The sequence below is a fragment of the Equus asinus genome, chromosome 2 (assembly GCF_041296235.1).
Source record: "Equus asinus isolate D_3611 breed Donkey chromosome 2, EquAss-T2T_v2, whole genome shotgun sequence".
Taxonomy (NCBI): Eukaryota; Metazoa; Chordata; class Mammalia; order Perissodactyla; family Equidae; genus Equus; species Equus asinus.
In genome coordinates this window covers 98,859,957-98,874,085 of record NC_091791.1, presented here as the reverse complement: position 1 = coordinate 98,874,085, position 14,129 = coordinate 98,859,957, and the positions used below count along the sequence as shown (strand labels likewise).

General features: G+C 39.5%; 1 protein-coding gene across 5 annotated transcripts in view; it reads left to right on the top strand.

Annotated features, from left to right (window-relative positions):
• The window catches only part of PDE8A (phosphodiesterase 8A), a 135,975-nt gene that overhangs the window by 62,488 nt on the left and 59,358 nt on the right, over window positions 1-14,129 (top strand). For all 5 annotated transcript variants that reach the window (XM_070494708.1, XM_070494709.1, XM_070494712.1 and 2 more), the window contains exons 2-3: window positions 8,976-9,032; window positions 10,494-10,684. In XM_070494708.1, coding sequence (XP_070350809.1) covers window positions 8,976-9,032; window positions 10,494-10,684 — 248 coding nt within the window. The remainder of the gene's footprint in view (window positions 1-8,975; window positions 9,033-10,493; window positions 10,685-14,129) is intronic.

Sequence of the window (14,129 nt, the reverse complement as noted above, 5' to 3'; positions counted from 1 at the left end):
CAGGGTTTCAGGAAAACCTTTGTTTGTCCGCTGTACCAAATACATTAATGTGTTATAAGAACTGGGTCCTATTTTATACAGTTTTTCAAGGTATCATGAGGTTAATGGTTCTTATTAGAGATTACCTTAATCCTCTGAAAGAAATAGCTCTTTGGAAAAATACAGTTTTAAAAATGCCTTAAAGAGCGTGTGTGTGTGTGTGTGTGTGTGTGTGTAAAATTAGTTTCACAGCACAAACTTCTTGGAAAATCTTTTCTGTAGATACTTAGAATTTATTGGGCATTTACTCACTCTCAGGCATTCTTTTAAGTCCTTTAAATAGCTCATTTAATGCAGGCACCCATTTTTTGCCCGACACTATGGGTTTGGGAAAAAAGACCTGAAATGACTTCACCCTAGCCTGTGACTCAATTTTGGCGTGCAGGGGTAACATATAAAAGGCTCCTTGTAAATATTTGCTGCTTAAATTTAATGAGGGGAAAATTAGGAACAGGTGAGGGGAGAAAAAAGTGACTAGGACAGTGAGGATGGATGTATGGAGTGTTTTCCCTATTTTGGGAGAAGGACCAGGGAAAGCAGCTAGGAGCTTTGCCTCAGGGTTGATCTTGGTGCCATCTTGTGGGTGGATATGGAAAGGACCAAGCAGACCCACACCATCTTCTACTCGGATGCCTTGCAAAACTCCAGATGTCCATGCGACAGTGATACAAAACTGTAAGTCAAATATCATAACTCTGGGCTAGGAATCAGTGGATTGGATTGTGTCCTGTCCATCAGCAAGTCCTGATCACTCTGCCTCCAAAACACTCCAGATCCATCCACTTATCTCCATGGTAACTGCTGGGCCAAGCTGCCATCCTCTCTCTCTCGGACTACTACAGAAGCTTCCTTACTGGTCTCCTTGTCTCTGCTCTCACCTTGCCACTGTCCGTTCTCTACAGGTAGCCAAAGGGATCTTTTTTAAAAGTAAGTCAGATCATATCACTTCCTTATAAAATTCTCTAGTGGCTTTTCATGAAGTTTAGAATAAAACCCAAGTTTCTTTGAGAAACTTGGCTTAGAAAGCTCTGCATCTGACAGCTCCTGCCTAGCTCTGACCTCATCTCCTGCCTGTCTTCCCCTTTCCTCAGTGCTCCCTTTGTTTTCACCATAGGTCCTGTGCACCAGTGTTCCCTCTGCTTGCTTCTCCTTCCTTTATTCCTTGTGTGGCTGGCTCCTTCTTGTCATTCAGATCTCGCCTTCCACATTGCCGCCTCAGAGAGGCTTTCCTTGACCCTAATTCAAAATAACAACCCAGTTTATTTCTCCATCACATCTCGCAGTTGTTAAGTAGAGATATCTGTCTTGTTTCTGTTGAATGCCCAGTGCCTGGGAAACCATTTCACACATAGTGGGTGCTGCAAAGATTTGTTGAATGGATGAATGCTGCTTTCCAGGTTCTTAGTCTTATTTCAGCTACATACAGGGTAGAGTCAGGTGATTTTAGGTCTTTCCCAATGGAGCATGAAAAGACCACGGGAATTAAGCTCCTGTCAACTGAGTCCTGTTTCCACCATTGCCACTTACTAGCTGTTTAACTGTAGTGCTCTGAGCTTCAGTTTCTTCCTTAGTAAAATGGAGTTAATGAGCTTACCTTATTCATAGGGTAAGGACTAAATTGGATTTAAATATGATTGGGGGCAAAGTATTTAGCACATGGTGGGCATCTTCTTTCTCTAGTGAAACATAACACGCTATGTTGTCATTATTTACATTTTTCGCTCCAAGTATTCAAGGACAAGGTTGGGCACTTGTTCTTTGCACTGCCAGTACCTAGCTGTGCACTGCCAGTACCCCTCACTTGGCTTATAACATAGTAGTATGTGGTCCACAAATGTCTAAATTAATTCTGACTCTTCCCACTTAAGAACCAGTGTCTCCTGACTCTTGTCTGGGCCGTGTGCCTTTGACCAAGTTACCTCTCTTTGCCCAGAGAGAGAGAGAGACAAGATGGCCACTGGCTGTACAGGGAAAGCCTGAATGGACAGCAGTGGCCCAGGACAAAATCTGATTTACATCTTTACTGTAGTTCCTAGGTTTGTATACAATTAATGTGAATTGATCCCAGCATAACTTTCTGTTTCTAATAAAGGAGCTGTGGGAAAAAGAGATCGATCACATGATTCTTTTGTGGTCCCTAGTGCTTGGGCTTTTCATGAGATACCTTCCTTTGTTTATGTTCCTTAATGAAGTAAAGTATGTATGAAGGTGCTCTGAAAACTGGAAGTGCTGTATTACACACACATGTATCTGTAAGCTGGTATGAATGTGATTTCTGGATAAATGATTGATTCTAAAAGATTAGCTGTTGAGTAAATATTCATTCAAAAATATTCTTTGGATGCCTGCCATGTGCCAGGCACTGATTTGGGTATTGGAAATATAGCAATGAATAGAGCAGATAAGTCCCTTTCTTCATAGAACTTGCGTTCTAGTCGGAGAGAAGACAATAAAGAGATAATGAAGTATGTAGTGTGGCAGATGGTGACTAGGAGCTACAGAGAAAAAAATAAAGTAGGCAAAGGTTAGGAAGGAAGGGTCAGGGGGAGTAGAAATTTTAGACAGGTTGGAATTAGATATGTCTTTCCTCTCCTACCTGTGATCAAGATTCATAACACAGTGACTTTGCCTTCTAGTGTCCCATCTAAATGATGTTGTCAGGCAAACAAAGGAAATCTGATATGTAGTTCATCAAAACTTCTAATAGTAATTTATTTCATGTTTCTCTCAGCTATATTTATAAAAAAATTACTTTAAAATACTAAAATACAAATAGACATCATACTTATCTGATATCCTAATTTTGCAATCTTTATTTAAACTATAGATCTTTTTTTTTCAGAGTATTGTTTTCTCTTTCTTTCTTTTTTAATTGAGGTCACATTGGTTTGTAACATTATATAAATTTTAGGTGTACATCATTATATTTTGACTTCTGTATAGACTGCATTGTGTCACCACCAAAAATCTAGTTGCCATCCATCACTACACATGTGCTCCTTCACCCCTTTTGTCCTCCCCCCACCCTCTTCCCCTCTGGTTCTCCATATCTATATGTTTATCTTCCACAGATGAGCGAAGTCATACGATAATTTCCTTTCTGCATCTGACTTATTTCACTTAACATAATACTCTCAGGGACCATCTGTGTTGTTTCAAATGGCAAGGTTTGGTCTTTTTACGGCTGAGTAGTATTCCGTTGTACATATATACCACATCTTTGTCCTTTCATCTGTTGATGGGCACATGGGTTGCTTCCAAGTCTTGGCTATTGTGAATAATGCTGCAGTGAACATAGGGGTGCATATATCTTTTCTAATTGATGTTTGCATGTTCTTTGGATAAATACCTAGAAGTGGAATAGCTGGATCATATGGTAGTTCTATTTTTAATTTTTTGAGAAATCTTCATACTGTTTTCCATAGTGGTGCACCAGTTTGCATTCCTGCTAGCAGTGTATGGTGGTTCACTTTTCTCCACATCTTCTCCAACACTTATTTCTTATCTTTTTAATAATAGCCGTTCTAACAAGTATGAGGTGATAACCTCATTGTAGCTTTGATTTGAATTTCCCTAATAATTAGTGACGTAAGCATCTTTTCATGTGCCTGTTGGCCATCTGTATATCTTCTTTGGAAAAATGTCTCTTCATATCCTTTGCCCATTTTTTGATTGGCTTGTTCATTTTTGTTGTTGTTGAGTTGTATGAGTTCTTTATATATTTTGGAAATTAACCCCTTATCAGATATATTATTTGCAAATATTTTCTCCCAGTTGGTGGGTTGTCTTTTTATTTTGTTGATGGTTTCCTTTGCAATGCAAAAGCTTTTTCATTTGATGTAGTCCCATTTGTTTATTTTTTCTTTTGTTTCCCTTGCCCCAGGAGACATGGCATTCAGAAAGAAACTGCAAAGACCGATGTCAAAGTTACTGCCTAAGTTTTCTTCCAGGAGTTTTATGGTTTCAGGTCTTACATTCAAATTTTTAATCCATTTTGAGTTAATTTTTGTGTATAAGATAATGTTTACTTTCATTCTTTTGTATGTGGCTGTCCAGTTTTCCCAGTACCATATATTGAAGAGATTTTTCCTTACTCCTTTGTGTATTCTTGGCTCCTTTGTCAAAAATTAGCTGTCTATAGATGGCTGGGTTTATTTCTGGGCTCTCAATCCTGTTCCATTGATCTGTCTTTTTTTGTGTCAGTACTATGTTATTGAGAGTTTTTGTCATAAATGGATAGTGAATCTTGTTAAATGCTTTCTCTGCATCTATTGAGATGATCATGTGATTTGTATTCTTCATTTCTTTAATGTGGTGTATCACACTGATTGATTTGCAGATTTTGAACCATCCCTGCATCCCTGGAATAAATCCCACTTGATCGTGGTGTATGATCCTTTTAATGTATGTTGTGTTGGATTTGCAAATATTTTTTTGAGGATTTTTGCATCTATGTTTATCAATGATATTGGCCTGTAGTTTTACTTTTTTGTGTTATCCTTGTCTGGTTTTGGTATGAGGGTAATGTTGACCTCATAAAATGAGTTAGAAAGCATCCTATCCTCTTCCAATTTTTGGAAGAGTTTGAGAAGAATAGACATTAAATTTTTTTTAATGTTTGGTAGAAGCCACCAGGTCCTCGACCTTTGTTTTCGGGAGATTTTTGATTACTGTTTCAATCTCTTTACTAGTGATTAGTCTATTCAGATTTTCTGTTTCTTCTTAATTCAGTTTTGGGAGGTTATAGGTTTCTAAGAATTTATCCACTTCTTCTAGATTATCTAATTTGTTGGCATATAGCTTTTCATATATTGTCTTATAATACTTTGTATTTCTGTGATGTCCGTTGTAATTTCTCCTGTTTCATTTCCGATTTTATTTATTTGAGCCTTCTCTCTCTTTTTTTTCTTAATGAGTCTAGCCTGAGGGTTTGTCAAATTTTTTTATCTTTTCAAAGAACTAACTTTTAGTTTTATTGATCTTTTCTTTTGTCGTTTTAGTCTCTGTCATTCATTTCTGCTCTGATTTTTATTATTTCCTTCCTTTTATTGACTTTGAGCTTTGTTCTTTTTTTTCTAGTTATTTTAGGTGTAGTGTTACATTGTTTATTTGAGGTTTTTCTTGTTTCTTGAGGTAGGCCTGTAAATTTGCTTGTTAGTACTGCTTTTTCTGCTTCCCACAGGTTTTAGTATGTTGTGTTTTCATTTTTCTCCAGGTATTTTTGATTTCTAGTTTGATTTCTTTATTGATCTGGTAGTTGTTCAGTAACATGTTGTTTAGTCTCCACATATTTGTGACTTTTCCAACTTTCTTCTTGTAGGTGATTTCTAGTTTCATGCCATTGTGGTCGTAAAAGATGCTTGGTATGATTTCAGTCTTCTTAAATTAATTGAAACTTGTTTTGTTTCCCAACTTATGGTCTGTCTTTGAGAATGTCCCATGTGTACCTGAGAAGATGTGTATTCCACTGCTTTTGGATAGAACATTCTATGTATGTCTGTAAAGTTTATCTGGTGCAGTATTTCATTCAAGGCCAGTGTTTCTTTGTTGACTCTCTGTCTGGATGATCTATCCATTGATGTAAGTGGGGTAATTAAAGTCACCTACTATTATTGTGATTCTGTCAGTTTCTCCCTTACTCTCAATACTTCAGTACTCCTACCTTAGGTACATGTATATTAGTAAATGTTACATCTTGGTGGATTTCTCCCTTTGTCATTATAGAATATCCATCTTTGTCTCTTGTTATCTTTTTTTGGCTTGAAGTCTGTTTTGTTGGATATAAGTATGGCTACACCTGCTTCCTCTTGGTTGCCATTTGCTTGGAGCATCATCTTCCATCCCTTCACTCTGAGCCTGTGTTTGTCTTTACAGCTGAGATGGGTCTCCTGGAGGCAGCATATTGTTGGATCTTGTCTTTTTAATCCATCCAGCCACTCTGTCTTTTGATTGGTGAATTTAATTCATTTACATTTAGCATGATTATTGATACATGAGGGTTTGCTACTGCCATTTTATCTTTTGTTTTCTGATTGCTCTATATCTCCATTGTTTCTTTTTCCTTGTGTTTCTGTCTGCCATTTCAGTTTGGTGGTTTTCTGTGATGTGTTTCTCAGTTTCCTCTTTTTTTATGTTTTGTGGCTCTGCTCTGAATTTTTGTTTTGTGGTTACCATGAGGTTTGTATAAAAGGTCTCATGGATGAGATAGTCCTTTTTCTGCTGATAGCATCTGATCTCTATTTGCCTATGCAAGTTCCATCCTTTTCCTCTTCCCATTCTATGTTTTTGTTGTCACAAATTATCCCTTTTTGTATGTGAATTTGTTACCAAATTGAACTGGTTATGATTATTTTTAGTGCTTTCTTTCTCTTTGGCCTTTATGTTATATTGAAGTGTTTACTAACCTATTCTGATACAGAGTTGCAATTTTCTGATTCTAGCTGTCTATTTATCACCTTGCTTAAACAATAAATCTTAATAAATACATAAATATATAAAAATCCAAAAGCTTAAGCTCAGCAGCTTGTGTAATTACTGGTATTAGCTTGTGAACATACTTTTGTTTCTATATTACCTAAAAATATCAGTTGCTTTTGGAGCTGAAAGATTAAATCAGAGCTATGTTATTAAAATTGGTTTGAAAATGACTGCTACCTTCTAAATATTGATGTGAAAATAGGTTATTCTTAGTAGGGCTGTGGCCTTGAAGCATTAGGGCGGTTTGATTCTGATTTCAATACACAAAGAAAGGACAAATATGAGAATTCCTGTAGTTCTGATCCCCTTATCCAGAGCAGTTGGGAAGTTGTTTACTCTCTGAGGGCCCACTGCTGGCGCCTGCTCAGTGAGTAATGTCATCAGATTTCCTGGTGGTGGTTATTTAGGGGGGCAGTGGTAAGTAGTTGTCCAGCTCCACTGGGATACGGCTCAACAGAGGTCCTGAGAGCCGGATATACCCAGTAGACAGGATGTAAGGTTAAAATGCAATCCACTTAAGTAAATAAGGTAATAGAATTGCTGGAACATTAATGTTTTAAAATGATATTGCTAAAATTATACTGAGGCAAAATTCATAATCTTTAAAAGATTAATCTATAGTTTCTTTTACCTCTTTAAAATTAATGCAGTGGTCAGTTATTTTTATAAGTTGAGATCATAAAGTTATACTGTCCTTTGTCTGTAAAAGTTATTTCCCCCACTGTTGGTGTAGACCGTGTGTTCAGAGTTGTTTTCACAGGAGGGAGTGAGGCTTTTTCCCTGAGTTATCCATACTTTTATCTTGTCCCTCAGTTTGTGACCAACCCTGTGTATACATATATATGTGTTTTCTTAAATCATGCTAGTCATTAACTAGTTACTAATTTTAAGTTATTAATTATTGTCTTTAACTTTGTTTTTCTCATCCTGGATTCCTGAAGTTTGTACTGTTGTCTTTCTCAAACTTAGCAATTTGAAAGCTTAGTATATTTACTTAATTCTTGTTTCATAACAAAAAGATTTAAGACTTTGAATTTTGCCTCTGCGTAAAATTTAGCAGTGTCCTGTAAGTTTTATTACATGATATTCTCACTTTTATTATTTTACAAGTAATCTGTAAGCATAGTTTGTATTTCCCTCTCTGATACAGCAGTTGCCTGAATTATTATTTTAAAATTTTCCAGGGAGGGTGTATTTGTTGCTGTTTTTGTTTATATTTTTAATTTCTAGTTTGATTGCATTATGGTTGAAAAATGTACAAGTTTTACTTTTAGGAATATGTTTTGAGAGGTTTTCTTTGTGACCTAGTATATCAAATGATTTTAAACTATTTATAAATATTTTCTTTCTCCCCTTTCAAATGTTATTTTTTATCTACCTGATCCTTCATAGCAAATCTCATGAGTATCCTCTGTCAGAGGCCGTATGCCCCATTTGTGTAGAGGACCCACATGCTCTCTAACCACTTTATCTTGGGCAGTAGTAACATCCCTCCTGTTGTGGTTTTTCTGCTTTCTCTTTTGAAACCCAGTGCCAGGGTTCATCACTTGGGGCTGAATTTCAGCCCCACGTTCTCCCTTCCTTGCGCTCCTTTTGCACAGTGCACAGACTGCCCAAACCTTCAAGTCGTCCTGGGTTTGCAGCACAAGTTATAGAGCTAAATAGTCCTGGGCTGAAATCCCAGCTGCCACTTGCTGGTTGTATGACCTTAAACAAGGTACTTGGAACCTCAGTTTTCTCAGTGTAAATTCTCACCATGTTGCTGTGAAGACTGAGCGAGATGACACATGTTCAGCCCTTAGCACAGTGTGCCATATATGCTAAGCCCTCCACTAGCGCTATGATTATTATTACTTGTTGGGGTTTGCTTATGACATTGTATTTATCTTTGTGTATTTTAGTGTTAAATTCTCAATAGATAAGCATTTATTGATAAGCACTAGCTCCTCTGTAAAATGAACAGCATCAACTGTTTCTCAATGAGATTTCCTTGGCTTTGACATCCCATGCTTCTTACTGCTGGATTTCATTATTTGTGTGCCGTTTTAGATGTAAGATTTCACAGTTCATCAGGGGAAAGATGGAGGCAGGCATGGAAGAAACCGATGTTCATTCAATGTCTAATCTTTGGGGGCTCTATATGTTATAATCTCATTTGATCTTTGTAACAAATGAGAAATTGAGGCTGAGGGAGGTCGAACGATTCACTTCAAGTCACGCACAGTTAGGGAAAGAAAAGCTGGGGTCAGACTCATTTTAATTCTTCCTGCCTGCTCTCTGCCTGTCCTGGGGTTTATAAGGAGATCTGGGATTCCTCTGTCTGATAACTGTTTATATTATGTAATTTTTCTCTGGAGTAGAAATTTCACTTTTGTCTCGGGCACTGTTTAGAGAGAGAAGATTTTAAGCAAGCATATTTCCTCCCTGCCCCCATTTTTAAGCAAATCTTTTTCTTACAGGTAGCAGTAGCTGATGTGCAATTTGGCCCCATGAGATTTCATCCACATCAACTCCAGGTAATACTAGACCATGCTGTAATTTTCACATGTTGATTTTCTTGAAAAAGGGGGAGGGAGAGGGCCTAAAGTTATACATTAAAAATAGCCTTCTATTTTAGATAATAGTATTAGATCAATGTTAAATTTCCTGAACTTGATAACAGTATTATAGTTATATAAGAAAATGTACTTTTCTTAGAAATACACGTTGAGATATTTAGAGATGAAGAAATGTCTGTAACCTACTTTGAAAAGAATGTGTGTTAGTGTGTGTGTGTGGAGACAGAAAAAGCAGAGGTGGCAAAATGTTAACAGTTGATGAAACTAGAAGACGGGTGGATATACTAGTGTTCAGTGTCACTCACAAGTTTTTTGTACGTTTGATATTTCCAATATGAAAGAATAAAAGCATAGTCTTTTCTCTGTTGCTGAATCAGCTCTATCAGAGAGAAGATATCTATAAATTGTCTAATCCAAAATATTAGACAAAATAACCAATTGAAATTTAACTCCCAAGTTGTTTGATGCTTCCTGCACACAAACCCACATTAACTTACATTTTAAAAAAATACAAAAAGGACTGACAGAAGTGTGTTGTCTGTTTGTTCTTTGCGTTTGTGGTGTTTGTGCACTTGGGTAAAAGCAGAGGAACTAAGCGTTGGGGAACAGGGTTTCTTCAGCTTTGTAGTCTCTTTATCCCAGGCTGCCACTCCTGCGTTACCACTGTTGCCTCCATTAGTCACTGTGGGTCTGAGGGGATGGAGCAGGGCGCTTCTGAACCAGATTTGGTTGGGGCCCCTGGCCACACAGGGGAGAGGCGGCTGATCCAGGCCTCAGCTGATCCAGGCCAGGCATCGAGACAGCCAGCCAGCAGCCTGGGCAGAGGCACAGACGTTGCCTCTTGCACCCACCTGGTGCTATTCCATGTCACTTAACTGGCAGGTTTTGAAGTGTAACACTTTGGCCTACTTTAAATCTCCTCTCTTAGAATCAAAGTAATTTTTTTTATCTTGGAGGAATTACCTAAAATCTGAATCAAAACATTTAAATACATTATTTAAAGTATTAACTATTCTAGGAGTTTGACTGAAATATTAGCATTTGCCATCTAAGGACTTATGTAGTTAACTTAACTGTTAACTAAAATAAATATTTGTGTCATTTAATTGATTTATTTTCAAGATAAAATGCTTAATCAAGCCTTTGTTGAATCATGTCATTGGGCTTATGAACAAAAGAAATAGTCTGTGATCCCTGCACTTGGACTTCCAGACTAAGAGCAGGTAGAATACGCTGATTTTAGGGAGCTGAGTCCCTGAGTTATGTGTAGGGGAGGATTTATGTCGACAGATTGTTATGTTCACATCTGTATACTTGCCTGGAAAATGCGTGGGAGTTTTCTGTGCCTTTGTTAAAAAATGACAATGCTAACAACATCTTTTGTTTTTTAAAGAAAATGTTTATACTTTTTTGATTCAGGTACTTTTAGTGTTTACCAAAGAAGATAACCAGTGTAATGGATTCTGTAGAGCGTGTGAAAAAGCAGGGTTTAACTGTACAGTTACCAAGGAGGCTCAGGCTGTCCTTGCCTGTTTCCTGGACAAACAGCATGACATCATCATCATAGACCACAGAAATCCCCGACAGCTGGATGCAGAGGCGCTGTGCAGGTAAGCCTGAGACCCAGGCTTCAATTGTCCCGCTGGTATTTGTGACAGTAAATGCAGCCCAGAAATACCTTAAGTCAAATTCAGTGTCTTGAAAGTTGCATTCCATGCATGTGAAATAAGCAAGACATTAGAACATCATTATTTCTAGGACTTATCTTTATTTCTTTTGCTTTATTTTGCTTTGCTTAAAATGGTAAGAAAATATGAATGAGAACTATTAAGGGTTAAGATGAAACCCAATACATAATTACCCACAACTATCACCTGTATATTACAACAAGAGTTATTATTATAATTCTCCAGATTTTTTAAAGTTATAAAAAATTTTAAAATTGTTTTCTATTATTAGGTGAATGTGCCTCTATCAATATCATGAGAGAATGCTGGGTAGCAGACTTAAATCTAAGAAAAGTGCTTTCTAAAGAAAATTACTTGCTGCTGATGGAAACAAGGCAAAGTGAAATATCCATTTTATTTAATAGGAAACTTTATTTTGGGGAAGACACCGTAATTTTAGTAAAATATAAAATTTTATAATGTATTTATTTTAAGGACATTTAAAATCACTTTTTGGAGAGAGAAAAGATTTAAAGCAAATATAGCAGGGCTTAAAAACTGAGATGACAAGAAAATGTCATCCTGTCAAAAGGTCGTTTGCAGGTATGTGGTGATTTCCATGCACTTGTTTCCTTGGTGGTGAGAGCTCCCCTCTCGGGCTGTCAGACTCCGACTCTCAGGCAGTCAGGCTCGGTGGGTTTCCCCTGGGTGTGGTCCGCCCCCAGTGGAGCTTCCCTCTGGCCTTCATCTGGCGCCTGCTCTGCTGCCTGTGCTCCCCTCCTGTTTCTGTCTGGTTGACTTCAGTAAGCCATTGTCACTGTAGCCCAGATTTGTTGACGTGTTATCTGGCCAGCCACCTGGCCACATCCATGAGGGATTGCAGCCCAAGTAATGTGGAGAGAGCTCTGGCCCAGGCAGAGGGAGGCCTGGGTCCTCCACTTGGCTCTTTCCCTGAGCGGCTGCTTGCCTTTGAGTAACTGTCGACCTTCTCTAAGGACGTGTTTTCTCAGCTGTAAATTTGGAACACTTGGTTTCCAAGATCCTTTCTCACTCTGACATTTGATGGCTGTCACTCAGAGGACGGGAAGAAAATACCTAAGTTACATGGTGCTTGGTAATCTTGGGAGATTGCTGCAAGGCAGAAGTATCTAAGGAGGGCCATTGAGCACAAGCAGAGAGGATGAGGAGGGGAGGAACACTTGGCCTCTTTCCCAGTCTTGTCCAGGCCCATGCCTAGCCAGAGGTGCGTGCTGGACGGTGGAAATTCGTACTCATAAAGATGACTCTTCTAGGGTCCTATGTTATAAAAGCAAGGTTAAGTTGTAGTTATGCTCGACTTTTTTTTCTTGTGGTAAAATATACATACCGTACAATTATGCTCCACATTTTAAGGAAGGAAAATGTACTATTGTCACACGTTTTGGGAATATTCTAAACAAACAGGGGTAATATATTCAGCAAATTCATTTTTACTGATATGTAAATAGAAATTTATATAATGTTAGAGAACGTGAACTGGGTCGTTTAAAATGTGGTTTTAGGGAAGCACGGACTGTCATGTGTACATGTCCTCTACAAGTCCCCACCACCTTCCATCCAGCCTCTGCCGGGGGGTTAGGGTTTCCCAAGGGAAAGCTCTGAGTTTCAGAAGTTCGTCTTCATATTGAGCCCAACTTTGTCCAGATTTAGCCCACAGCGTCACTAGAACAGGTCTAATCCCCTTGCCCAGATCTCCAGCATTCCAGGGTATGAACTGTCGTTTCTGGATGGAGCACACCCTCACCACTGTCAGCGGCTCCTCACAGGCTAGTTTCATATTCCAGCCCCATTAAGGGTGCTTCCTCTGAGTGCCCTCTTCCAGTCGATGGCTCTTGCGAACATGGCTCCAGCACTGGTAGGCTCACACCCAGTGAAGAGTGAGCAGAACAGTCACCTCCCCTGTGCTAGCAGAGAGCAGACTTCTACAGATGCAGCCCCCAGTCACATTCCTTTCCCGATGGCTGTGTCACAGCTCTGGCCAAGAATCTCAAGTCTTCCTCACTAGCTCTGTTTTTGTTGGCTGAGGATTTTGGCAGTGTGGTGATCCTTGTGCTGTTTGTAGTGAGTTTTCTAGAGGCAAGAGTGGGCCCTGATTTATTTTTGTAAGTCGGTTTCATCTTGATTCTGGCCTTTACCTGATTTATCTCCCTTAAGATCATCCTTTTAAGGATGCTTGCCCACTACGACTGTTCCTTCAAGGACTCTTCCCAGGCTCTCACCCCTGACCCTGCTTGCCCTCTCTCTCTGCAGCTACACAGCTCTTAGACCTTAGCCCTGGCAGAGCTCTGTCCTTCCCTTCGTCCTCCTTTTGGGATACCTAATCAACACCACCTGTGAAGGGTTTTCCTCAGTTGCTGACTTGTCTAAAAGACTAGCATTCACTTGTAACTCTCTGCTGGGGACATTTGGAACTCCTTACGCTCCTTATCAGATGCCTTACTGAAGGCCAAATATTCTGTGTCTGTGAAGTTTCTCAATCCACCAGTTAAGGAACCCTACTTTGCAAGTCTTCTCAGTTTTGGGACATATTTGGTGCTAGAGGTACTACATAGGTGAATAAGATGTGGTTCTTGTCTCTGAGGAGCTGATGCTCTAGCTGGCAGGGCACGCAAGTGATTTCAGTACAGTAGGCACATAAATGCCCACAGAGGTGTGCACAGAGGGCTGTGGGTGCCTGTGTCAAGGAGGATATTTGGATTGAGTCCTGAAGGTTGAGGAGGAGTTCTGAAAGGAAGGAAGGGGGAGAAAACGTTCCAGGTAGAAGGAGCTAGCAGGGTGTGCAGGGCTCCTCTGCACGGTGTTTCACGGCTGCTGGGTCAGGCAGGTGTGGGACGTGGCTCAGAGAGGCTGGAGCGGCAGGCACAGGCCCGATCACGAGGGCCTGTGTGCTGAGCCGCAGCCTTTAGACTTTACCCTGCAGGCAGGTGAGACACTGACATATTCTGTGTAGGAGAGCGTAGAACAGAATGGAAGGTCACTCGGGCCGCCCGCTGGGGAACAGAGTAGAAGACAGAAGGAGCTGAGGCAAGCCTACCAGTTGCAAGGCTGTTCTAGGCCATCTTGTGTGGTGCCTGATATCAGTCCCTTCTCCCATCTTCCTCTCAAAAAATCCATGAAGGTAACAAAAGAGACAAAAACTGACCACAGCAATTGAAAAACCAAGGATGAGATGATAGATATGTCAGAGGCTGGGAGAACAGAAAAGGGCAGGTGTCCCAGTATACCTCTTGTACTGGGGGGCTAGTAAAGCAGCCTGTTCCTGGAATGTCCTCTGCACACTTCAGTCTCTGATGCTGAATTCCCATCAGCCCTACAGGAAGTGGGGTTTTGCTTCACGCCCCCTGTGTCC